The sequence below is a fragment of the Streptopelia decaocto genome (assembly GCF_964273445.1).
Source record: "Streptopelia decaocto genome assembly, chromosome: 3".
In the NCBI taxonomy this organism is placed as follows: Eukaryota; Metazoa; Chordata; class Aves; order Columbiformes; family Columbidae; genus Streptopelia; species Streptopelia decaocto.
Window position 1 is genome coordinate 33,781,789 of NC_138656.1, and position 24,233 is coordinate 33,806,021.

Sequence of the window (24,233 nt, forward strand, 5' to 3'; positions counted from 1 at the left end):
ACTTAAACATGAGAAGAAATGTCTTCACCCTGAGGGTGACAAAACACTGGAACAGGCTGCCCAGTGGGGTTGTGGAGGCTCCTTCTCTGGAGACATTCAAAACCCGCCTGGCCACATTCCTGTGTAACCTCATCTGGGTGTTCCTGCTCCGGCAGGGGGATTGGACTAGATGACCTTTCGAGGTCCCTTCCAATCCCTAACATTCTGTGATTCCGTGGTGTACCCCGAGGGCAGCACCTCCTTCCCATCTTGCCCAAGTCCCCATAGTGGAGAACTGTTGGGCCTTCCGTATAATAGTTTGTGTTGGGACCTTCAAAGCTCATCCAGTCCAACCCCCCTGCCATGAGCACGGGCATGTTCAACTAGATCAGGTTGCTCAGAGCCCTGTCCAGCCTGGCCTTGAATGTCTCCAGGGACTGGGCATCTACCACCTCTCTGGGCAACCTGTGTCAGTGTTTCATCACCCTCACTGTAGGAAATTTCTTCCTTGTGTGTAGCCTGAATCTTCCTTCCTTTAGTTTAAAACCATTACCCCTTGTCCTGCCATAACAGGTCCTGGTAAAAAGCCTTTGCAGGGGATGCACGCACTGCTCCACTGGCTGATAATGGCTACAGGAGACCCTGGGGACACCTGGGAAATGCTCCCTTCAGCCCTTGCCTCTCTGTAGCCCTCTCCGCTGTGGTGACGGAGAGACACAAGCACATACACAAAGAGGCCTTTTGGTCTTTTTATAGAAAACGGCAACTGTACAGACACGTTTACACAGACGGGATGGGAAAGCCAAGGGAGAGGTCAAGCCTCCCCCTGCAGCACAAGCAGGCTGGGAAAAGGAGTTGCCTTCTCTCCTTTTGTAGCCCATGGTGAGGCCTCCTGTCACACAACCAGGAGGCAGAAAGAAAACTGGTACAATCACACACACACACACAAATGTAGGGAACAAAGGCAAGGAGAGGGGGAGAAGGGGAGGTGTGGAGGCCTCCTCCCTCAGCCTAGCCACAGTGTTGACTCTTCATATGGGTGGGACAGGGATCTCTGTGTCCTTGGGATTGCTGCTGGAGAGGGGATTGTGCGCCTAGCAGAGAGCAGGAATGGCAAGGCTGGCCAGGCGTCTCCTCCCCACTTGTAAGTCTCACCAGCAGAAGTGGTGTGGGCTGTTTCCAGTCCCCCTGGAAGGGAAGGAGAGCAAGTCCCCAGGTGCCTTGGGGACAAGGGCAAGAGAGGGAATAACACTGGATACCAGCCTCCAACTCCATCACAGAGGAGGCTGAGATTGGCTTTTGGACTTGAGCTGGGGAAATTATGCAGCGTGGGAGGCAGCTGGACCTCTATGAGATCCTGGGGTGGTCTTACACACACACACAGCATGGGGAAGGAAAAGGCACATAGGCCTGAAGGCATCACACAGCCAAGCGTGGCAGGAGCCAGGCCAACCCTGCAGGAGTGGAACCGTCCCTGGGCATAATGCCTGCCATGGCAGTGTGATTTGGCAGGGGCAGGCGTGAGGTGTCATCTCCCCACGGTGCCAAGGTGTCCAGGGCCTCAGAGGAGGATGCGGAGCCGTCTCTTGGTGTCCCTGCACCTCCTGGGTGCCTCTGCTAGATGAGAATTCGGATCAGGAAGGAGACGGCAGCTCCTAGGGCCAAGCCCAGCGACAGGAAAAAGGCCATGATGGCTCCAGCTGTCTCCGCTTCGTGGGCAAGCACTTTCCTAGAGGAGAAACAGGAATCAGACCCATCCTTGGGGACGTGTGCCCTATGCCCTGCCTGGGGGTGTAACCAAACCTTCCCCTGGCCCCAGCTCTTACTCACTTGGGCCCAAAGCACATGCAAAGGCTGGCCAGGTAGCCATTGGAGATGGAGAAGAAGATCATGAAGACGATGTACCAGGCGTCATGAGAGAATACGACAGGCAGGTATTTACGGGACTGCACGTTGCACAGCATGAAAAGAGGGATAAAGATGACACGGAGGACCACCATCACTGGCAGAAGGCAGCTGTCCTTTCCAGGCTGGGAGAAAAACACAGGTCATTGAGAAGCTGAGAACTGGGCACTCCCCATCCCGTGGCATGAAAGCAGGCGCTGCACTGGCTGTCCCTGCTGTGTTGGGGCTGCAGAGGAGCCACACAGAAGGCAAAGTTGCTGAGACACCTTTTCCACTGCAACAAATCTCAGCATCACTGCTTGCTGTGGTAAGGAGGTCCTACTAGGTCTCACTACTGCCCTGTAAGTCCTATCCCAGATGACTTGGAAAACAGCAGCACTAAAGCCAAAACACTGAGTTGGGTTTGTGACTGTTAAGCCCTTGCTGAAAACAACAGGCAGGCAGGCAGGAGAGCCTCGTGCACGCTCACGCAATCTCCTCCATCAACAAACCACCACACAGGACAAGTCTGGCAGAGGTAAATCCCCTCTGGCACCTCAGGGCCTGAAAACTGAGCTTAACTAGCGCCTCAGCTTCCTACGCCATCTCCCAGCCAAGCAGGGCGAAATCCAGCAATCTGGGAAACGGATTATGCTGGGGCTGTTTTGGACAGTGCTGGGAAAGGCAGGGACTGAATTATAGTCTCCTTGGATCCCGCTGGACATGGGAGGCTGGGACAAAGATGGAGGCGCTTGTCCCCCTGTGCTGTCTCTGCAGCTGCGAGTGAGGCAGCCCCTGGTACAAGATTTGCCTGGCTCTGTCTGGGGTCCCCCCCATGGGGTGCCAGGGTTGCAGATGACAGGGCTCACTGGTCTGGGGTCAGGACAGACCCACAGCTGCCTTGGGAGCTGCGTGGGCTGGTGGAGCCATGGGACACTTCATGAGAACGGGGGGAAGCTGAGGTTAGGACAGCTGCTATGTCTGTGGGCAAACAGGCAAGAGCAGCAGCCTCTCCTGCCTGAGGAGGAGAAGAGGAGCGAGCGGGGCCCCAACCAGGGAAATTAAGCCCAAACCACATGTAGTCAGACTTTCCACACAGCCTTGTTTTGGAAACGTCTCCTGCTGGGTCATCCCACCACGGAGGCTGCGGCCTGGACACTAGGCAATGCGGCTCATGGCCAAGGCCGAGGGCAGCCAGCAGTGATGGCCGGGGGAGAAGCAGCTCCAGGCTGCAGGGAAGCCAGGCCAGACGGACATTACAGCATATGGTGCTGAAGAGCTTCTCTAAACAAACAGCCTCAACAAACAGAGGGAAACAGCACTTGGGGGGATGGGTGAAGGGGCAGGAAGAGAGACAGATGGGACAGCCCCTTTCCTCACCCACCCCTATCACAGCTCAAAGCACTCAGCCCCAGCAGCTCTGAGCCAAGCGGAGGAGATGAGAGCAAGGGGACACGGCAGGGGACAGCTCTGTGACCCATGTGGCATGGCTCTGCCCTGCTCCCAGGACAAGGCTCTTTAAAGCAGCTGTGTCCTGTGTGGAGGCGAGGTTTTATTTTGGGCTGCCCTGTCTTTCACCCTCTTTCCTTGCCACGCTCCTGCTTGGCTGTTTGCATAGCTGGAGTGAAGGTTTGTTTACAAAGAGGCTGAAATGGAGGAGGCAGCTTCATCCATGCCATGCTGAAAGAAGGGTGGGAGGAGGACAGGACAACACTGTGGTTCTTGGCTCTGACCCATAAATCTCTGCTTAGGACTTAAAGCCAGGGTGGGAGTCAGCTCTGCACCTCTTTTCTCCTTCCAGCCCCAGTGACAGCCATGGCTGAGGGGCCTGGGGATGAGGAGTGCCTGGGCATTTGCTCCCTTCTCCACACTTACCCATGTGAAGAGAGCAGTGAGACTCCGTCCTGTCCAGTCAAAGACATTAAAGAGCAGGAAGCAGGAGACAGGGATGAAGTAGGAATCTGCAGAAGGGGGAGAAGGTCATTGATGAGCCCAGCATGCCCCAGGCACTCCTTCAGGTCTGAGTCCCCCTGGTTTCCCACTAAGGACTGGAATGCTCTCTCAGTCAGGCTGGTGCCCACATAAAAAACCATCATGCACAATGGTCTCCTCTTCCCCTCAAGCACCCCAACTACTTCAAGCCTCACTTTGTTTCCTCCCATTTACCTTGTTGCATGTTTCCTCCTACCCCACCCCATCCCTAGCCACACTTACCCCATCTGTTTCCCTCTCCGAGGACAGTGGACACCTTAGCTGTGATGGAAGGAAAGACGCCGATGGTGACAGTGAAGACGAAGCAGACAGATGCAGCCATGACCCAGAGCTAGGCAGATGAAAGAGGAGGCTGGTACCAAACACAGGGCAAGAGACCAGTGCAGGGCTGGTCTCCTCTCCCCCTGCCCTCCTACACCTGTGCCCATCCCCTGTACGAGGGGCAACTCACAGACCTTTTTAAAAATGGCAATGACTGAAGGCTTCTCGTCAGGGTTGTGGATAGGGATGATCTTTGAGTTATTCTGCTCCATGCCGTTGGGCTCATCTGCAGGGAGAGACACAAGCAGGGCATAGCAGACCCCAGAAAGCCGAGATCTAATTTAGTCCTCTGTCTCATTCTTCTCAGCTCTTCCTCTCTTTCCTTCCTCTTCCTCCTCTCAGCCCCTTACCTTTCTTAATCAGGTCTCTCTTGGTCTCCAGCTCTGCATTGTACACACGGTACTCTGTCTTGTCCTTCATGGAGTAGTATCGGAAGAAATCCTGCAGAGAGACAGCCACAGGGAACTCATCCGTGAAGAAAGAAGGCTGCCAGGGGCCGGGTGGTAATGCCAGATATGGGCAACATGGGCAAACTATTCCTTCCACTTATGTCCGATACTTATGCTTCCCTGCTCACCCAGGGGCTCATTTCCACAGTAGCACAAGGATACTGGGGTATCTGAGGTGGGAACTATCCTAGAGAGCTCCTTTGGGGCAGGGGAGGGCTTGCCTTGACCCAGGAGGTGGAGGCTGGTAGGAGCCAAGGCTGGGGTGTCAGTGGGCCATGGTCCTTGTGCTGTGATGTGCAAAAGGTCCCAGGTCCCCACGCCATCCCCACCAGGATGACAAAAGTCTCACCATGCGAGGCAGAAGAATGTAGGAGAAGATTGCCAGCACAATTGCCACACAGGCTGTGGTGAAGTAACCGATGAAGGTCCTGGCTTGCTGGGCGCCAACTGGGAGCACAGGAAGGGAGGAGAAGGGGGCAAAAAGGAAGAAGATGATGAGGGCTGACAGGAGCGGGGCCCTGCTGCTATCTCCCACCCAATCCTGTAGCATGAGCCCAGCAGATCCTGTTGACAGCAGTGCTCTGGGAAGGCTCTGTCACCTGCAGGGCAGGGATTACTCACTGGCAATACTGAAGATCATCGCCAAAGCAGCAAAGGTGCCCGCCAAGCCCTGACCACTCATGATGGGAGCTGTGTAGCTGGCAGGCAGGAGCCCTGCCAGCCCAAAGAGGCTGCTCTGGAGGATGGCGCCGAAGGCTGCAAAGGGGAAAGATGAGCAGAAATTAGAAACCAAAGGCAGGGATGGACTGCATGTCTGCAGGGAGCCAAGGCCCCTACCCTGTGAGGCAGGGCAGGTCTCCCTCCTCCTTGGCTCTCCAGCATCAAGGGCCATGCTTTTCTCTCAGAGAGACCAGCACTAGCCATGAGGCTGTGCCCCTTTCCTTCTCCCTGCTGCCTCACTCACAGTTGATGAAGACGATGCTGATCATAGTAAAGATGAAGAAGGGAAGAGGCTCCATGGCAACCTTCACCATGATCGCGGTGATTAAAAACAACAGTCCAATAGCCACCAGGCTGCCCAAGATGCGGACCTGCTGGGGAATCCTGTAAGAGAGGGTCTCAGTGAGCAAAACCCACCCCCCAAGAAAGCCTGTGAGGCTGGGACCAAGCTCTCCCATGGGAATTCCAGTCAAACGCCAGCACAGGAGGCTGGTGTTTTGCCTTTCACTGGACTGAATGGGCTGCGGCTTGACTCAGTGCTGGGGTAGGAGGATGAGCCGTGGTTGGGCAGCCCTATGGGGACTGGTAGGGGCAAGAACAAGGCAACGCTCACCGCTGGTGGATGAAGGAGTTGAGACAGGTGAAGATGAGGAGGGGCACCATGGCGCAGAGAGTCATGAAGTTGTCAAACATGGACTGCAGGTAGTTGGGGGAAAAGGCAGCCTCACTGGTCTGGTTCCCGAGGCGGCTGATGAAATACTGCGAGAGAAGGAACCCAGTGGGGCCAAGGTGCTGCGAGGCCACCCTCCAGCACACTCAGGCCACCTTTCTCCCCATTCCAGCCTCACGCCCAGACCTCCTGCCACCTCAGCACCACTCATCCCATCAAGGTCACCCACGTTTCTGTCTCTCCTGCATGCAAACGCATGGACTCTACACTGTGGCATGCTGACACACCTACACCGTGGTCCCTAGACGTGACAAGGGACGACTAGTGTCATGGGCAGCAGCAGGAGGGAAGGCCTTACCTCCCTGGCGGTCATGAAGAAATTCCATGGCAGCAGCGTTCCTAGGCCAAGGATGAAGAAGATCAGCCAGACAGCCTTGTACCTGTGGAGGTGACGGAGAGGTTTGGAGCGGGACACTGGGCGGGGCACAGGCATCGCTTCTGACTGTCCCCAACACCACAGCCAGAGGCACCAGGAGAAAGATGAAATGTATTGGCCTATCCCTGCCCCACAGCCCCAGCTAGCCTGGGCTGCCGGAGGAGACCGTGGCACTGCAGAGGTGCCATGGGAGACCCTCCCCTGGTCGGGGAGGCCAGCTGCTCCTCAGCACGTGGCACCCAGAAGTTCACTGTTTACAGCCTGTTTGCTATGGAAAACTTGACAGAGAGAGCATCTTGTGGAAGGCACAGTTTGGTAGCCCAGTGAACATTCAGGAGAGGGGGTTCCCCGGATGATGGGTCCCCCCTGTCATCCCTGACCTCCTGGTGTCCTGGATGTGCCCCAACACCCAGCCCGGAGCCCCACATTACCTGTCTTGGGGCCCGTCTCTTGCTGTCATCTTGTGCGGCAAAGGTCAGCACCACTCCCAGCAAGTCTTGTGGCTGCTCTCCGTCTGGAAAGCAGAGGATTTTATGGCAGAGTGAGTGACACAGGCCAGGCAGGGGCAGTGCTGGTTTTAACCCCACAGCTGTGCTGCGGGGTACGGGCTCTGCAGTACCGGGAGCCAAACAGAGATAGCAAATGAGGAGAGGACAGCCCCGCTAGCTTTGGAAACCTGTGGCTCGGAGCCCTTCAGCTGAGGGTCTGTGACACATGGCCATATGCCTCTGGCTGGGGACAGCAAGCCTTCCCTCTGAAGGGAAAATCACTTTCCTGAGATGCCCAGGCTGCTCGGCGCCAGCTGCCCAGCTGCTCCACAGCAGGCTCTTAAAGGATTTGTGAGCCTGCAGCTCTCTGTGCCCCCAATCCTCAGGCTGTGAGTGAAGCATACGCGCAGCGGGCTGTGTCTGCCCCCCTGCCCTCCCCACCTCCCTCCAATGCCTGGGGCATGGCAGCACAAAAGACACATTTAATCCAGCAGCCTCTCTCACCAGAACCACCACTAAAAACCCCCTATTTCTGAATCCGGCTTCCCTGGGCCTCTCGCAGCCCTTTCCTGGGTCACCTTGGAAAGCCAAGGGTGTCCCCGGCACTGCTGTCCCCTCCCTGGTGCCTACCGCTCCTTCTCCCCCATCACCACCTGCCCGGTCCCTGCCATCTCCCTGGCATTACTTTCCCTTCAGACAGCCCCACAGATACAGCCCCAGGACCCTCAAGAAGAGACCTTCCCTCCCCGCTCCCCCCCCTCTTCTGCAGGATTAGCCGCTCCAGAGAAGCTGCAGGCCTGCCTTGTCCTTTTCCAGTCCGGTCGGCGCAGCATGGGGTGCTCCAGCACCTCTCCCAGGGCTTCATCTGCAGCGGGGCTCCCGGCACTGAGCCCCCAGCCCCTGTGGGGCATGCCCCTTGGCTGTCGGCAATGCTCCGGTTACAGCATCCCTGCCTGCGCCCTGCCAGGTATGGCGTAGGAGGAGGCAAGCCGGCAGCAGCATGCTGGGATCTGTAGTCCCTGCCAGCCCCGACACGCATTAAAGGCAGCAGAACCCGTGTGCCTTGTCGCAGGTCCCTGCGTGGTTCTGGGCACAGCTCGCCACCTCCTCTGCTGCAGTCCTGCAGGCTGGGGAGCCTACAGCTATGACAGAGCCAAAACACAGCCAGCAGGATGCGGAGAAGGATTTGGAAATTTGGAAATCTGGCTGCTTGGAAAAGCCAGAGCAGGCTGACAGGTAGGTCTGCATGGGACTGAGAGCCCCACAAAACCAGCAGGTGCCATCCCATGATGCCAGAGCCGGCTGCAGCATTTCTCCCCTGCCTTACCATGCAGGCAGTACAGTGTATGACAGATCCTGCTTTGCCCTTGTGAGCCACCCGAGCTTCCAGAGAAAACATCCCAAAATCGCCTCCTGGCAGCCTGCCAGTGCCTCAGTGGGCAGGGGACGCCCCGAGCCCCGACCTGGGATTAGCAGAGGGATCTGAGAGCACGACTGCCACCCCCTTGCACACAGAAACCCTGCCGGGGCCACTGCTTGTCCCCAGGCAAACAGATCTCTCTCTCAAACAGGCAGGAGAAGCCCAGCTCCCCTTGCAGGTCCCCAGCAAGCCCTCAACATGCTGCCCCTTGCCCAGCCAATCCCCTGGCCACCCTCCCTGACCTCCATGAGCTCACATCAGTGTCCCAAGAAACTGGGGCAGGGACTGACCCACAGACATACCTGGCAACGATGGAACCAGGGCAAGGCCCGAGTTCAGTGTATTTGAAGGCAGCACAGTCCACCCCCTTCCACACCCCCCTGCTCTTGGGGGTCAGTGTCAGGCCCCAGCTCCAGTCACGGGGGCTGGGGCCATGTGGGTCTAGCGGCATCCACAGAGGAGGAGAAGAGGTGTCGGGTACCACATCTGGCACACAGCCCAGGTCCCGCTGCCCAGGCGCCCGTCCGCGGTGCCCAGGAAAGGCAAGAAGGCAAGGGTGTTGTGGAGGAGGTGGCAGGAGCCAGGCGTGGCAGGGAGGTTCGGGGGACAGCAGGGCAGGGTGCTCCGTGCTGCTCTGCCACGCTGCTTCCCGGCACCTCCTGCTTCCGTCTGGAGAGCACCCACATCCCTGCGTCAGGAACCCGACTTCCTTGGCACTGCCTGGCTGCCCAGCACAGCCTCCTGCCTATTCTGTTTGTTTTCTGTCTCACTTCGCTAAGTACCTCCTAATTTTTTCCACAAAGAGCCAGCGCCTGCCAAGGGGCGCACGGGTCAGCACTCATTACAGCAGGAAATGTGCCCAGCTGCCAGCTCCTACAAACAACCCTACAACAAACAGAAAAGGTCACACGAACAAACACCAGCAACCCTGGTGGCAACCCTGCTCCTGCTCCACAAGAGCAGCTCTACCATAAGGGACCAGGGGACCGATGCCACCCTCCAGCCACCTGGCTGGCACAGCACAGCTCTAACCACCTCTTGAGGCATCTCCTGATGTTTAGCCTGGCCACCAGCTTGGTAGCTGCACAGCCCGGGGGATAGGGAAAAGCAGGAGCAATGCAGGACCTTGGTATAAGGACATCCATTTTATTCCTGGGCATAGAGCTGTGTCTCATCCCCTCAGAAGTGATGTGTAAGCAAGAGGAGCAAGGTAACAAGGAGCAGGCTTAACAAACCACAGGATAGCACCTCTAAGCAGGTACAAACAAGAACAAGCACAATTTTAATTGCCCATTCACACTGTACAAAGGCCTTGACAGACGCTAAGTGACACCTGCGGTATTGGGTCACACAGAAGTGCCAGCTGTCACCAAAACCGTCTAACCTGCGCAGCAAAGCTTGCACTGCAGGACAGCCACACCTGTAGATCGCTCTTCGTCACCAGGCTTCGGAGATTTCCCCACATTTCCCATCCCACACATCACATTTTCTGCTGCTTCTGCTGCCTTCACCAAAGGTGAGCACAGCACACACGTGGCTTTCTGCTCAAGAGCAATTTCATGGTGATGGGCAGGCACGCTATGGGTTTATACCCAGAAACACCAGCTCTTTAAAGAAAAGCTCTTCACGCCACACCAAGCACAGCGCCGTCCTTGCAGTCCCTAGATGAGGGGCTGTCATCACACTCAAGGATGAGCACCCCATGTCCTCCTGCCCCTGCTTGCAGGGGATCACTTTGCAGGGATAAGGTCAGCACTTCCTCTGAGCGCGGCCAAGACCGGGCAGAGCCAGATGCCTCCCCAGGCTTCACCCCATCCCCTACATCCGCTCGCCCCTCCTGGGTGACACCAGAGCCCTCCCAGCAGGAAGGCTGATCTGGGGGCACATCAAGGTTTACCCATGGGCAAGGAACGAGCCCGGTATAGGTGTGCAAGTCATGTGAAGCCCTGGTGGCTGTGACTCAGCTGGAGGATGGGAAACACTTCCAGACCACCCGTTTCATAAGATTTCATGTGCATGCCTGAATTCTAACCACGTCACTCCTGGGTTCTCCTACCTCACACCAGGGTCCGCAGAACCAGCCTCCGGGGCTGCGTCCTTCCTGCCACCGCCTTCAGCCAACAGCTGCGAGAACACGTGCTTGTATTTCACAAGACGTATGAGTGTGCGCGTGATCTTACACTATCACCCCAGTGCTGGGACAAACACAAGCCCTCCCAAAATAAGGCCAGGTAGCTTGGGTCAAATCAGAGGCCAGTCTGGCTCAAAAGCTCGCCTCCCTCAGAGGGCAAAAGCAGATGCCAAGAAAGGGTAAAAGTGGCACAGGCAGAGACTAACTCCCCAACTGCTCCCCCAGCCACAGGGATATGCTGTTCGTATGTTTTGTAGCCCACAGTGGGTTTTGCTTCTGTGAAATCCCTGTTTCCCCCTCAAACTCGGGAGCCTCTGAGAGAGGCCTCAGCTGGGGCTCGCTTGCCCTTGCCATCAAAAGGTAGATGAACATTGGACTGGCTTCTCCATGCCAGCCTCAGCTTTAGAGGCCTGGATCATATCCACCCTGCAGCACGTTTTCCAAACAGATAAATTCTAGCTCAGTTAGTCATCCAGGCACAGCTCCACGTGTTCAGTCCTCCTTGTTGCTTTCTTTCCTCCCAGCCTTCCCTGGCTCCCCTCAACCCTTCCAGAAACACTGGGACTGTGGGCACACAGTGCCTGCAAGGGCGTGAGATGCCAATTTGAAGAGCTGCACAAAGCTTTCCTGCTTTGTTTCTGCTTTGTCACTCAGAAAGATAATTCAATGTGTTTTTATGGACGTCAAGCTATCTGAAATAGCCCCAGGCCTTGCTGTGAGTGGCCAGCTCAGTGTGTAATCTTGTTTGTGGATTAGGGGCTTTTGCCCCCCACCCTCGTCTATCGCTTGATATTCATCTAAACTGAATTTCATCTGCCTACTGGCTGGTGTTGTAATGGTCTTCTGTACTCTTCCCAGCTGGCACTTGTCCCCACGAACCTGAGTAATCCAATCGCCTCAGCAAGCTGACATCTCATTGCTCATTCCCTTTTCCAGGTCGCTCACACACACATTGAAAAAACATGAGACCCAGCACAGCAATCTCCACTGCAAAAACTGACCGCTGACTCCTACACCCTCCTTCCTGTTTTGGTACTGATTACGGAGCCATGCAAGGACCTTCCCCTTGACCAGCCAGTTCCCTTAAAAACTGGGCTGAAAGCCCTGGTTGAAAGTTTTTTTTTGGGAAGCGGTGTGGGCACCACAAGCCCAGAGTCCCTAAAAGCACTGCCCCAGCTTGGGGGCCCCTCGGCAGGACCCCATCTCTGCGCAGGCATGTGGGCGCCACAGCAGATTCACCCGTCAGTTTTTCCCTGAAGTTCCCTCCAGCCCTTCTTAGAAACCCACATCACATCTCTCCCCCCACCCAGTCCCTGGGGGCCAGGGAAGTTGTGAATGAATGACTAGAGGCCACATGCAACAGCCAGCCAGTTCACCCTCCCTTTCCTTTTGGTGGACATCGCCTTGCCCTAGTGACTTCTTGCTGTTTAGCTTTGCTTTCTAACCTTTCCTCTACAGATGCTCTGAGGAGCCCCTCAAAAGAAGGTTCTGTCAGGCTCTTCTGGAGCAGACAGAGAGGCAAAAGCTTCAATCTGGCTTTTCTTCTATGGTCTCTTTTCCTTCGATCCCCCATCCTTCCAACAGACTATGTCAGGCTTCCTGCTCCTGATGTGCTTTGCAAGCAGTATCCATCATAGAGCTGGTAGCACTTCCTATTATTCTTGTTCTTCTCCTTTCCGAAGCCCGCCTCTCTGCAAACAGGCTTGCTGCACCACCCGCTCCCCCGGTGCTGCTTGTGCCTGCATCCTGAGGAGGGAGCTCAGTGAGGCAGTGGCATGGGGGCATTTCTGCCTCCCCCCTCGCCTCACTGTGTGCAGACAAACCCCTCTGCATTGACAGGGCTGGGCAGGCAGAAAAAACCTCCTGCAAGGCAGCCTGAGCAGCATCCTCACCCCACAGAGGTTTCTGCACCGCAAGCAGCAGCTATGCCTCCTCAGCACCTCCCTGGGAAGTGTCCCAGCCCCAGGCACCATTTCTGACCTGCTTCACCTTGCTCCCTTAATTCCTCCCCTGGCAAAAGGAGAGGCAGCTCTAGACCCTCTCTGCCTTCAGGTTGGTGACACTCGCAGTCACCATGCAAACTCCCCATAGAGCAGAAGCCACAGAGGCCACTTCACTCCCAGCACCCACCACTGGCTGTTATCTCGGTTGCCGGGTTGCGGCAAGGAGGCCCAGCGGGGAGGCGGGGGGGAGCATTCAGCCCCACCGTGTGTTTTGAAGTGCGCACACCAGCCAGCTGCTAAGTCCCTTATCTGGAGAGTTCAAGGAGCCTCGAGAGGCTCCCTGGGGGACCTTGCCCCCAGCAGGTAAAGAAACCCAGCTGGGAGGCAAATTACCCAAGGGCCTGACAGGACTCAAGTGCTGTCCTTGAAGGGCTTCCCACCAGGGAGAGGGGAGCAGGCAGTGATGAGGCAGAGCCAGCCACAAAAATCCCCTAGGCAATGCAGTTGGGACTCTTGCATCCTGCACCGAGTCCCACAAGGCTGTGGGCATCCACCTCCCCACCAGGGCTGCTGAGTGGGTTTCCAGCCCTGATGTATGACCGGCAAAATACCAACGAGAGGGCCCCAGCAATGGCAGCCCCATGAGGAACACACACCCCTCTCTCCCCAGCATGTTGTGAGTACCCAAGCCCAGGCATGCCTGGTTCCTGGCCAGAGAAAACCCCTCCAGGCATCCACACAATCCCCCTGGAGCAGAGATGCTCCGTGTCCCATCAAAGGCTGTCACCCCCAGGTGGGTCATTGTCCATGGCAGAGGGACATATTAACTTCATAGAAGAAGCTTACCAGAAGGGCACGCTAGTCCCAGACCTTCGCTCCTGGTCACTTCAGGCCACGGGACTATGGGGATGGCGCAGCCTTGGGAGGGGCAGGAAAAGCCCCGCAAATATTGGAACAGTCGCCTGCTCCAAGGCCAGCAGTTTGGGGCTGTGAGAGGAGATACAGCACTCGGGGGGGTAGGAGCCAAGTTGGGGACGTCATTTCAGAGGAGGCGTCAGAGGGTGAGAGATAAGCTGCTCTCAGGAGCCTGTTCGCAGAGATGGAGATTCGTATGGGCTCTTCCAAGAAGAGCAAAAACCACCTCCAGGACCTGGATGTGCCTCCAGGCAGGTCTCAGCACCTCCAGGGACTGTCTGGAGGTGGGAAAGGGAGGGGGCATGACCCAATACAGACAGGCACAAAGGCTCACACCACCTGGCCATGGCTTCCCATGGGACTGCTATGTGCTCAGGAAGAGCCCAGGGATGCTCTGTCCCAGACCTTCACCCTCAGCTGGCATCCTCTGCAGCTGGCAGCCCCCACAAAGCCCATGTCCTCAGGGCTGGTCCAATCCCCCAGGGGTGCTGGTGTGGTCTCCCACCGGAGGTGCTGCCCGGCTCTGCCCCAGGGCTGCAGGGAAGGGGAGTGCAGGAGGGGAGTGCTGCAGGAAGGGGGTGCTGCAGGAAGGGGTGCTCCCCTGGGGTCGGACCGCGGTCTGCGGTGGGAAGAGGCACAATGGGAGGAAGCCACGTTTCCGCTTACCAATGGAGAAAACCCTACAGGACCCCTGGGGAGAACAACCGGACACCATTAATGTAAGAATCAGCTAGAAGCACAAGGAGTGGCCCGAAGCACCTCCGGGAGTGGATCCTCCTCACATGGAGGAGCTTGGGGCTTGGTGCGCTGGTGGCACAGGCCATCACAAAGCAGGACAGCCATGCATGAGGGGCAGAGGCCAGCCCAACCACGCCACAGCACACAGCACAGTTCTGGTACCTGCCTGCCCACAGCCTGGCTCTCCCGCAGGCAGGAGACACACTCCTCACTTCCACCCACTGGGGTGGAAGAGTGGTACTCTCTGGGGGCTGGGGCAGTGCTTAGGCAAGACCCCCTGAGGCACAGCTGCCAGATGGATCTTTTCTGCTTTAGTAGCTTCCCCCCAGTCACGCTTGGGCTTGCTCAAGAGGAATCACCATTTGTACAGATGGTATCTGGGCCGGCCACACCTTGGGTAGCAGCAATAGCAGGTCAGAGGGATGGGCTGAGCCTACGGGACTGTGTCCCCATTTCCCCTAATGTCTGCAGCTGAAAGGAGCGGAGGCGAGACCCGTAAAGAGGAAGCACACAGCAAGACAGGGTGAGACCGAAACAGCCCATGACCAGACAAGTCTGAAGATAAGAACTCAATGAATGCAGAATAAAGAAACCCCAGCAGGCCAGGCTGGGAGAGTCCCATGGACAGGGAATGAAAGAGAGGGGCAAGATGAGCTTCTCCATACCCTGACATATCTACCAGCAACATGTGAGGTGACTACCAGTCCCTGAGGTGACTGCTCAGGGAGCAGTACCAGAGGTGAAGAGCAGGACTACAGGAGGCCACCTGCCCACTGGTGGCCCCGAGGGTGCTGGGATGCAGAGTGGAGAGGATTCTTCTTCCATTGCTTCATGTTCCTGGCCCCAGGACTGAGCTTAGAGCTGGCAGACCTGTGAAGGAGTCAAGCCAGGAATGACACAAGGGAGCTGAGAACGGAGTAATTTGTGATGAGGTGCTGCGGGAAAAGGATGGGAACAGCTTATGTTGCAGCTGGGAGATTCTCAAAACAACTCTATGAAAAGGGGCAAGGCAAGGGGGTGGGCTGTGAAATCATTAGAAATCTCAAAAGCCCCTCTAAATCCTTCCCCAAACTATGCATGGAACCCCAGGGGGAGGAGGCTGGGAGAGCTCAGCTTAACCCCAGACATGCTCCCCTACTCCAAATGCCACTTTGCACTTTACAGGGCCTCTTCCTCCCCCCCAGGAGAGTTTGAGCCAAGGGGTCCCTTGCTCATCCCCAGAACAGGGCTGCAGGGAAAGCTGGCAGTCAACCAGCAGCAACAGCACCTGCCCACAGCAGCCCCCTGCCTCCCACACCCTGGGGCATGTTCACCTCCCGAGAGAGAGGCTCTGTCCTTCCAGCTCTGGCTCCTTCCCGTATGCGACTGCACAGAGCTGGCAGCAGGCAGGACCCTCCGCTGGCAAGAGCTGCCCACAACCAGCAGGAGCTGCTGAACCACATGCACCTGGGCTGCACTGTCCCCGACCCCTCCAAGCAAGCGGGAGAGCTTCCCCGGGGCTGGATGGAGCAAGCCTTGCCCCTGCACCCAGAGGACTCGGCGGAGGGGCCGCAGCAGGCTGTCAGCCCTGCTGGGGGACTGGCACAAGGACAGATCTCGTTTTGCCATCACTCGGCAGTTTTTTGGAGGCTGGTCCAGGCTGCACAGCTGCTTCCAATTTAGTAGGGGGGTGGAGGAATTAAAAAAGAGCCAGAACAACACATCTTCCCACAGCATCACCATCTCCCCAGCTCCCAAAATTTGGAGGGGCTGACCAGCAGTCCCCTGGCAGAAGCTGGGACGGACACGCAGTGGCCAGCCACCACCAGGCCTATGGCGGGTTGAGGTTAGCTCCATCCTCCGCACGTCAGCTGTGCCCGGTGGCCGGGACAGAAATACCAGGGCTATTTTGGGTCCCTGCAGACCAAGTGGCCTTTTCCTTGTAGGCCAGCTCAGGAACAGGGGCCCTGGCTGACGGCTGCTTTTGGCATGCCATATCCGCAGCCCTACTGGGAAAGGGGATGGCGAATAGGGAAGCAGGTTTTGGCACCCACCGTGGTCCCACATGGTCCCTCTGCCAGCTGTCTGTCCTGCCAAGACCCCGCTCGCTGCTTGGGCAGCCGTAGCATCTCACAAACCCTGAACTGGCTTCAGCTGCTAAATGCAGACATTTCACAATGGACAGGGGCACGGCAGCTCTGCTCTACGAGACGGCATGTCTGTCACCCTCATGCACACTTTGTCCCAGCCAAGGGCGCCCCATGATCCCCAGAAGGAAAAGGAGGAACAAGGGATGATGCCCTGGCTGGGTCTGCTCCCCCAACACGGACCCTGCCTAAAGCCACTCACTTCCAAAGTTGCAGCCAGCTCCCAGCAGCAGGGCAAAGATGTTCCCAAGAGTCCTAGGAGTTGAGGGCACTCCAGAAGCCACACACACCTGCACACTTCCCAGCTGATTTTAAATTAAACTGAGGGGAAGATGCTGCCTGCTGAGACCTGGGCTTGCCACATCCCTGCTCTGCAGCAGCTCCAGAAGAGCCCTGTGGGCAGCACACCGTCTGCAGACTGAGGAATGGAAAGCCAAGGTGGCAGCATGCCATCAGCGGTGTGGAGCAAGCAAAGGACTTGGAGTAAACACCCAGGCTAGAAACATCACCTCTGGCACTCCTTTCCCTCCTCCCTGAGCAACTCAGCTTCTCAAAACACCCTGGCAGGACTAAGGTCTCACACGTGGAGCCAGAGCAAGGCTCAAGGCAGACACCTCCTTCAGAGGGAATAAGTCAGAGCACAAACCTCCTGCTCTCAGCACTAGCATCAGCTAACCCATGGCAAACAGGAAGGGCAGGGAGAACCAACAGGAGGTGGGGAGCTCACCCCCGCGTCTGCCCAAACCCCAGCAAAACAGACTCTCCCTCATGACCAACAATAATAAGCCAGGCCACAAGTCTGGAAAGGGCAAGTCACATCCCTTCCAAATCCCAGCCTGCAGATCCTGTCACATCTGTGTAACCAGCTGCCACCCGGTGTGCCACAGCTGCCGGGACCATAAGCATCCTTGGAGACGTCTCAGGTAGGCATGTGAGCCCCACCTGAGAGCTGCCGAGTGTTCTGCTCATGCTGAAATGGTGCTTTGGAGAGGCTAGCATTGGTATGCAGGCTCAGCCACCATCCCAGCCTCTCCTGCATTAACTTGGGGAGCAGAAGAGACAAGGGCAGGTCTGAGACTCCCCACTGGGAGACCCAGGGTACCATAACCTCTGTCAAAGGTGCCCTGCCAGAGCTTGCCCAAGTGCCTGAACACGCTGGAATGCTGATGCACTCCCACAGCGATGCCAGGTGATAGGGAGCCCAGGGGCTGAGCCCTGCTGAAGCAATGCCTTTCTAGGATGCCGCATCCCCCGTACAACCACAAGGGATGAAGGGAGGGACAGCTGGTGGCAGAGGACTTGTGTTTGCTTATGGACAGCCAGGCAATTTACTGCTGTCAGGTTTTGTTTCTGATCAAAGGCTCCTCTTTTGGAGCAGTCCCAGATGCAGAGCCCAGGCAGGGGGAGCATGGAGCCCTACAGCAGTTCCCTTGACCCCCTGTGAGGCACAGCTCCTGCCCCCCACTGCCCAGGTACCCCACTCCCGCTGCCCCCGAGGTAACAGCCCCATCCAGGAACATGTTGGCAGATCAGTTCTCTGATGTGGTTTACCACACGGTCACACTAACCTTGTATTGCCACGAGGAGTGGGTGTGAAGACGGGAAGGAGAAGCTGCAGGGGAGGGTGGATTGTTTCTTAATAGCTTGGTTGTGTTGCCTCCTCCCGTGGATAACGCTCCTGCTTTCATCAGGAGGGTGCGGAGATCCACCCAACCCCACTGGCCTCAGCCACAGCCCAACACCTACAAACCCTGATGGACTGGGCTCCCCAAAGGAGCAGAGATCCCATCTGGAGCAAGTACGACCAAAGAGCTCATCCATAGCACCAAGGAAGGATACCCCAGGCAAAAAAATGGAATTGCCTGCATCTCGGTTCTGAGGCCAGGAAAAGACAAGGCTTGTCAAAGGCAGGGCAGGCAGCTCCTTCAACCCTGAGTCACTGGCCAGCACCAAGAAGGCAGCTGTGCCACCAGTGCCTCCCACCTCCTCCCGCTGTTCTCCAGGGGTAATCCCCAAACCTAAAAAGAGGGAGCTTCTCTCACAAGGGTTTCTCACAAGCAAACCTGCAGCAAGACTCAAATGGGGCTGCCCACCCCAAAGCCCTGACCATCTTTGAGCTCTTCTAGGCGCTCCAGCCCTCGGCCGCAGGTGTCAATCGGCTCCCTGTCCCTGCATGGTGCCAGTGGGTGGCTGTGCTAGGCATGATGAACTGGGCAGGTCCATGAGGACCACCCTTGAAGCCACAGCATGGGCTTGGCAGAAGCCAAGCAGGGTGGCCCAAGTGGGATGCCCCTCTGCCCAGCAGGAGAACTCTGGTACACGTTCAGGTTGATGGCTTGCCCTGGGCACAGCAAGGCCGATGGCAGAGGCTTGGGAGTCTCCAGCCAGTCCTGCTGCCATAATTCAGCCTCGGTACGTGGCCAGAGCAGGAGGCTGCCTGCACACCCCTCCGATCCCAGCACTGCTCCCAGTTCAGCCATACCCCTCTCAACCTTACTCCTCTCCACCTCCAGCCCTGCCTGCCTCCTGCCTCTGCGGCTTCCCAGACCATTCACTCCATGAATTTCCAGCTGGAAATTTCACAGCGGGTTGCTTTCCCACCAGACACGTCCTAAAGTAAACGAACTAGAGCAGATCGCTCTGGCAGTGGTGTGGTGGGAAGAAAGCAAGAAGGCTCTGCGGAAATCTGCCTGATTTCCTGCTGGCCACTTCTGCGTGCGCCAGCAAGCAGGCAATAGGTCCCTGCTCCCCTTTGGCCTCAAAAAAAGCTGGTCTCCTGGAGGTCAAGCCTGGCTGTGCTCACACACGGCTTAACAGAGAGGCTGACAGAGAGCCTCCAGTACTGCACTCAGAATGCCAGGCTCACTGATTTGTGTCATGGATGGTGCATGACAGCCACACATACCCAGTGCTTTGAGACTGCCCTCAGGGATTGGTTCAAGGCAGAGCAGGACCAAAATGTCACAACAGTAATGTCCTTCACACCACCAGCGTCAGCAATGAAGTTACAAATAGCTAGTGCTATCCCTACACAACAGCTTCCTTTGTCCCATGGGAGCAATTACCCTCGTACATGTTCCTCACGCGGCACCACAGCTCCTCTCCCACATGGGGACCCCAGAGTGTATGTACAGCTGATCCCCCAGCCAGGTCTGCAGGGTCTGGAGTAGGAGATGGGGTGCAGTGCTGCTCCGCAACCTCAGCTGGGGCAGTGGGGTCCCTCTGGACCACAAATCCTGATGTAACCAAACCTATCCAGGGTCTGCCCCTACTCTGCACGCTTATTTCCCCATCCCATGTCTTGCACACTGTTAACCTATGAAGCACTATCATTGTTAACTTATAAAGTATCACACTGCTTAATCAAATCCTAATAGCTGCCTAGCTGTTAAAACCCTGACTCCTGCCCATCTGCAAGTGCCTGTAGCTCACTCTGCATAGTGCTTTGTGCTTGATCTTGCTGGCAGCTAATTATGAGCTAGCGTGGAGGTGAGGTTCAACAAGGCCAAACGCGGGGTCACAACAACCCCAGGTAGAGCTACAGGCTCGGGGAAGAGTGGCTGGAAAGCTGCCTGGCAGAGAGGGATCTGGGGGTGTTGATTGAAAGCTGGCTGAATATGAGCCAGCAGTGTGCCCAGGTGGCCAAAAAGACCAACAGCATCCTGGTATGCATCAGGAATAGTGTGGTCAACAGGACTACACAAGTAACTGTGCCACTGTACTCAGCGCTGGTGAGGCTGCATCTCTAATCCTGTGTTCAGTTTTGGGCCCCTCACTACAAAAAGGAAACTGAGGTTCTGGAGAGAGTTCAGAGGAGGGTGACCAGGCTGGTGAGGGGCCTGGAGCACAAGTCTGATGAGAAGCAGCTGAGGGAAATAGGGCTGTTTAGCCTGGAGAAAAGGAGGCTGAGGGGAGACCTTATCGCTGTCTACAGCTACCTGAAAGGAGGCTGTAGCATGGAGGGTGTTGGTCTCTTCTCCCAAGTAAAAAGTGACAGGACAAGAGGAAATGGCCTCAAGTTGCACCAGGGAAGGTTAGATTGGATATTAGGAAAAAATTCTTCAGGGAAAGGGTTGTCAGGAATTGGAACAGGCTGCCCAGGGAAGTGGTGGAGTCACCATCCCTGGAGGTGTTTAAAAGACATTTTGATGAGGCTCTTAAGGACATGGTTTAGTGCTAGATTTAGGTTATAGGCGGACTCCATCTTAAGGGTCTCTTCCAACCAAAATGATTCTGTGATTCTATGGAGATGCAACTCGGAGAGCTCACGGTCCTGCAGCCCCAGCAGCACCAGTCACAGGGCAGAGGTAGGCGCTGGGGGAGCTCAGGAAGGTGCAGGGAGGTGAGCGGAGTTTGCACTGTGGGGTCAGTACCGAGCTGGCAAGCAGCACAAGCAAACATTACTCTGCTGATAAGAGCGGCTGTTGCTGCTTCCTTAACACTTGCCAAGGACCTGGATGTTACGCTGGACGAAAACAACTGTCCCGAGAAAGCAGTGGATGCTGCTTGCTGGCTTCCCAAAGCCAATGGCCTGTGCCCTCACACTTGGACAGGGCAGGCAGGTGCTTTGGGCTCCCCATGGCCCAACGGACTGGTCCCCAAGCCCTGCCTCTGCCAGGGTAGCTGGGAATGGAGCCAGGCAGAGCGAGGACAGAGCAGCACAGGAGTGGGTGAACAAGTGCCTTGTCCTCCGCACCCTGGCTGCCCCCCAACCACAACAATGAGGGAGACAGGTCAGGCTAGGGCAAGAACAAAGCCCATGGCTCATCTTCAAAGAGCACAAGGCTTGTAAATACCTCCCAGCCCAAGATAATGAGAGTAGGGATGCTATGATGAGGAAATTATGCCAGTAGTTAATTACGCAGCTTGGGGAAGAGAAGAGGGACAGACGCAGGATGGAGGTGCCACACTGGCCTGTGTGCTGGCCCTACGTTTGCTCATTCAAGCTGGAGTGAACTGCTTCAGCCTCTTCGCTCCAGGTACCTGGCACAGCGTAGGCCCCCACCTCTTGTCTGCTCTAGCCGGGGTGGAACAGCCACCCTGCAAACCATCTTCTGTGGCCTACATTACAGCCCTCAATGCTGTACAGAAAGCACTCCCACTCTGTCAAGACCTTCATGGCGAGCCAAGAGCAAGCATACCTGTCTTTTCCAGGAGCAAAAGGCAACATCAGGAGCAGGAGTGCTCGAAGGGCACACGTGGTGTTGGCACTGGACTGACACTGTATCAATGACTCATGAACTGCACTCGGATAACCAGTGAACCCAAGAGAAAAGCATCCCTGCCTAGCCACATCCTGTAGGGAAGGCAGGCCCAAGGGAGCCCGGGGCTGTCCGGCAGCTCACAGGGGCTGGCGAGAGGAAACCATGCCGCCAAGCCGGGATGTGCTGCAGGAGGGGAGTGGGATTTCCCGTGTCGGCATTGACAGAAGTCCCTCAATTGTGTCAGCTCGCAACAGGCAACTGAAGGGCCTTTGGGCTGCTTCCTGCTTCAGAACAGCCAGGATGCACATCCAGCTGTGGCTAACAGCTGCATGAATTCCTCCTGCAGCCCCTAGCCCTGGGGAATCTACTGGGCTCAAGGATACAAGCTCACTTGTCTGCGATCCCACAGCCCCAAGGCTTGGCTGCTGCTGCCTTCCCACACAGCCCAAAGCTTTACGGCCCGTTCCCAAAAGGCAGATGGGAACGCTGGTGAACACAGGCAGGGACTGTGTCAGCCTGGCAGTATTAGCACCTAGCATGGGTGAGAGGCTCAGATTTAATTAGAGGCTCAGATTTAACTACAGGGGTGGGGAGGACAGCACAAAAGGGCTCCACAGAAGCTCTCAGTGCTGCTGCCTGGGCCAGGCTCTCTGTTAACACAGCTCAGGAACAGAAAGAAATGCTTACCGAAATCTTCCACAGCATCCCACAGCCAACTTAGAACATTTTCTTGAGCAAGACCTGGAGGAACCCTGGCCCCAGCGGCTTTGCTGACAGGTAAGAGGACTCTGCCCTGCTGCTTGCACAGCAGCATGTGGTACCCAGTCCACACACCTTCCAGCGGGTCCTCGCAACACGCACCGCTATCGTGCACACACACCAGTGCTCGGCGGAGATGCACATCCCTACAGTCAGAGGACCACTGAACAAACCCCTCGGTGAAGTCCTGCATCCCAGGCATCAGAGCATCAGCGCGCTACACATCCCCAAAACCACATGCTGCTCTGCTTTGCATCCCCAAAAACACATGCTCTCCCCCGGCAGTAACCAGGAAAGGGGACTCGCAGTTGCTGTGCGAGTCAGCAAGGAAGAACCCCCACCCCGCCACCCCAAAAGGCAGCATCTATGCATCAACCCCCCCAACCCGCGCTGCGACCCACACGCCGCCTCCCCTCCACGCCGCAGTGCCGGATCCTGAGTTTGTGACCCCCCGGCTCCCGCCGGAGCTCCGAGCAGCCTTGCAAAGCTGCCGGGTGCGTGGGTTCCCCACGCACCCGGCAGCTTTGCAAGGCTGCTCGGAGCTCCGGCGGCAGCCGGGTGAGATCGCAAGCTCAGCGACTTTGAGTCAGTACCTTAAAATACAGGCGGCCCCCGCTCCTTGCTGGCTCTGGCGCCTTCTGTCCCCAGCGCGGAGGGGAAACCACCTCCTCCCTGTCCGCTTTGCAAACTCCTCCTCCTGTTTTTGCCGCCTTCAGCACCACGCGGTCCCTGCGTTGCGGCGGGGGGGGACAGCGGGATTTGCCTTCCCCCCACCCACCTCTCGACCCTCAACCCCACGGGGGGAAAACGAGCAAGAGGCGCCGCGTCCCCGTGCGCTACCCAACCCCACGGGTGAACCCACCTGCGCTGGGCTCCTCCACGCCGCTCCCCGCCGCTCGCTGGTCCCGGGCCTCCCCCTGGCTTTGCCCGCCCCTGGCTCCCCCCACTACGTTCCGCGCCTCCCCGCGCCCCGCAGCCGGCGGGGAAACCCCCGGCTCTCCCATCCAGCCCGGGGTTCGGCTGCTTTATGGTGCACGGCTGTGGTGGAAGGAGAGCAAAGCCTCTTCCTACGCCCCTGAGCTGCACCCAGCTCCGGTTTCTGTTAATACCTGTACGTTAGTACATATTATAGCTCTAAAGAGAGCTTGTATGTTATATCACGGCTCTAAATGGAGCGTGAACTGGTCCCGTTCACTAGATCCATCACTTGTCCTCAGTGCTGCATACTAACCTGGACAAAAACCCGTTCTGCTGGCAGTCACCACTTTTGAGTGTAAAACTATAATATATAAATATCTCAGGTTAAAGAGAGAATTGAAGACAGCTTTTTGCACTGTGCATTCATGATGGTGACACCCAGGAAGGCAGGCAATGCACAGAGCCATCTGAAATTTAGCAATTCCCCTGTATCCAGAGCATATCAATATGATGTGTACACAGTATCAAAAGGGCAGAAGTGGACTCTTAAGCTGTTTTTTTTTTCAGGCTCTCTATCTCCAGGCTCCTAACTCTCCGGAAGAGGTAACTACTCCGCTATGACAAAAGCCTGTTCATTTGCTGGAGTGCCAAGGTGCAGCAGGACTTAGGGTACTTTGTCCCGCAGCAAAGGGGAGTGCACCTGAATTCAATCTCACATCCGGGCGGTTAAACGGTCTGTAGAAGCCTTTTCTGCAGCTCGGTGTTTCAAAGTGCTTCCGCTGGGAGCACAGGGCCCTCCTCATTCTCACCGTTCACCTTTGCTGTGCAGCTGCTGGCACGGCACCAGGAAGTCCCTGTAGCAGCTCTGACTGCAAAAGTGTTTGTTCCCTTAATAAACAGCCTCAGAAAATTCTCTACAGACAGTGATCAGTTTGGGTTAGAAATTAAAATCAGAAGTTAAAACACCCCCGAATGCTCTGGCAGATTCCCATCCTCATGATCTCTCAGTGAGATGATCTCTAAGACACATTTCCCTGCAGGATCCAAGCACCAAGCTTGTATTTTGAGACAGACCTGCGGAACATTGCCACGTAAGCAAAAAGTCCCCAAAGCCCAAGAAAAAGGCAACAAGGACAGGGG

At 56.6% G+C, this 24,233-nt stretch overlaps 1 protein-coding gene across 5 annotated transcripts; it reads right to left on the bottom strand.

The window, feature by feature from the left end:
* Positions 1–715: 715 nt before the first annotated feature.
* Positions 716–23,106, bottom strand: SLC29A1 (solute carrier family 29 member 1 (Augustine blood group)). 5 transcript variants are annotated; one of them, XM_082048062.1, is made up of 13 exons: positions 23,038–23,106; positions 6,883–6,965; positions 6,374–6,455; positions 5,959–6,104; positions 5,590–5,729; positions 5,247–5,381; positions 4,975–5,072; positions 4,527–4,617; positions 4,311–4,402; positions 4,078–4,186; positions 3,739–3,824; positions 1,810–2,009; positions 716–1,708 (listed from the first exon to the last, which is right to left on the bottom strand). In XM_082048062.1, exons 2-13 carry the CDS (start codon positions 6,909–6,911, stop codon positions 1,597–1,599), a joined length of 1,320 nt encoding a protein of 439 aa, XP_081904188.1. In that variant the 5' UTR covers positions 6,912–6,965; positions 23,038–23,106; the 3' UTR covers positions 716–1,596. The 5 variants fall into 5 exon arrangements, with proteins under 5 accessions (XP_081904188.1, XP_081904187.1, XP_081904189.1 ...); XM_082048061.1 differs by lacking the exon at positions 23,038–23,106 and adding an exon at positions 22,769–22,933; XM_082048063.1 differs by lacking the exon at positions 23,038–23,106 and adding an exon at positions 13,280–13,413.
* Between the last annotated feature and the right edge of the window lie 1,127 nt (positions 23,107–24,233).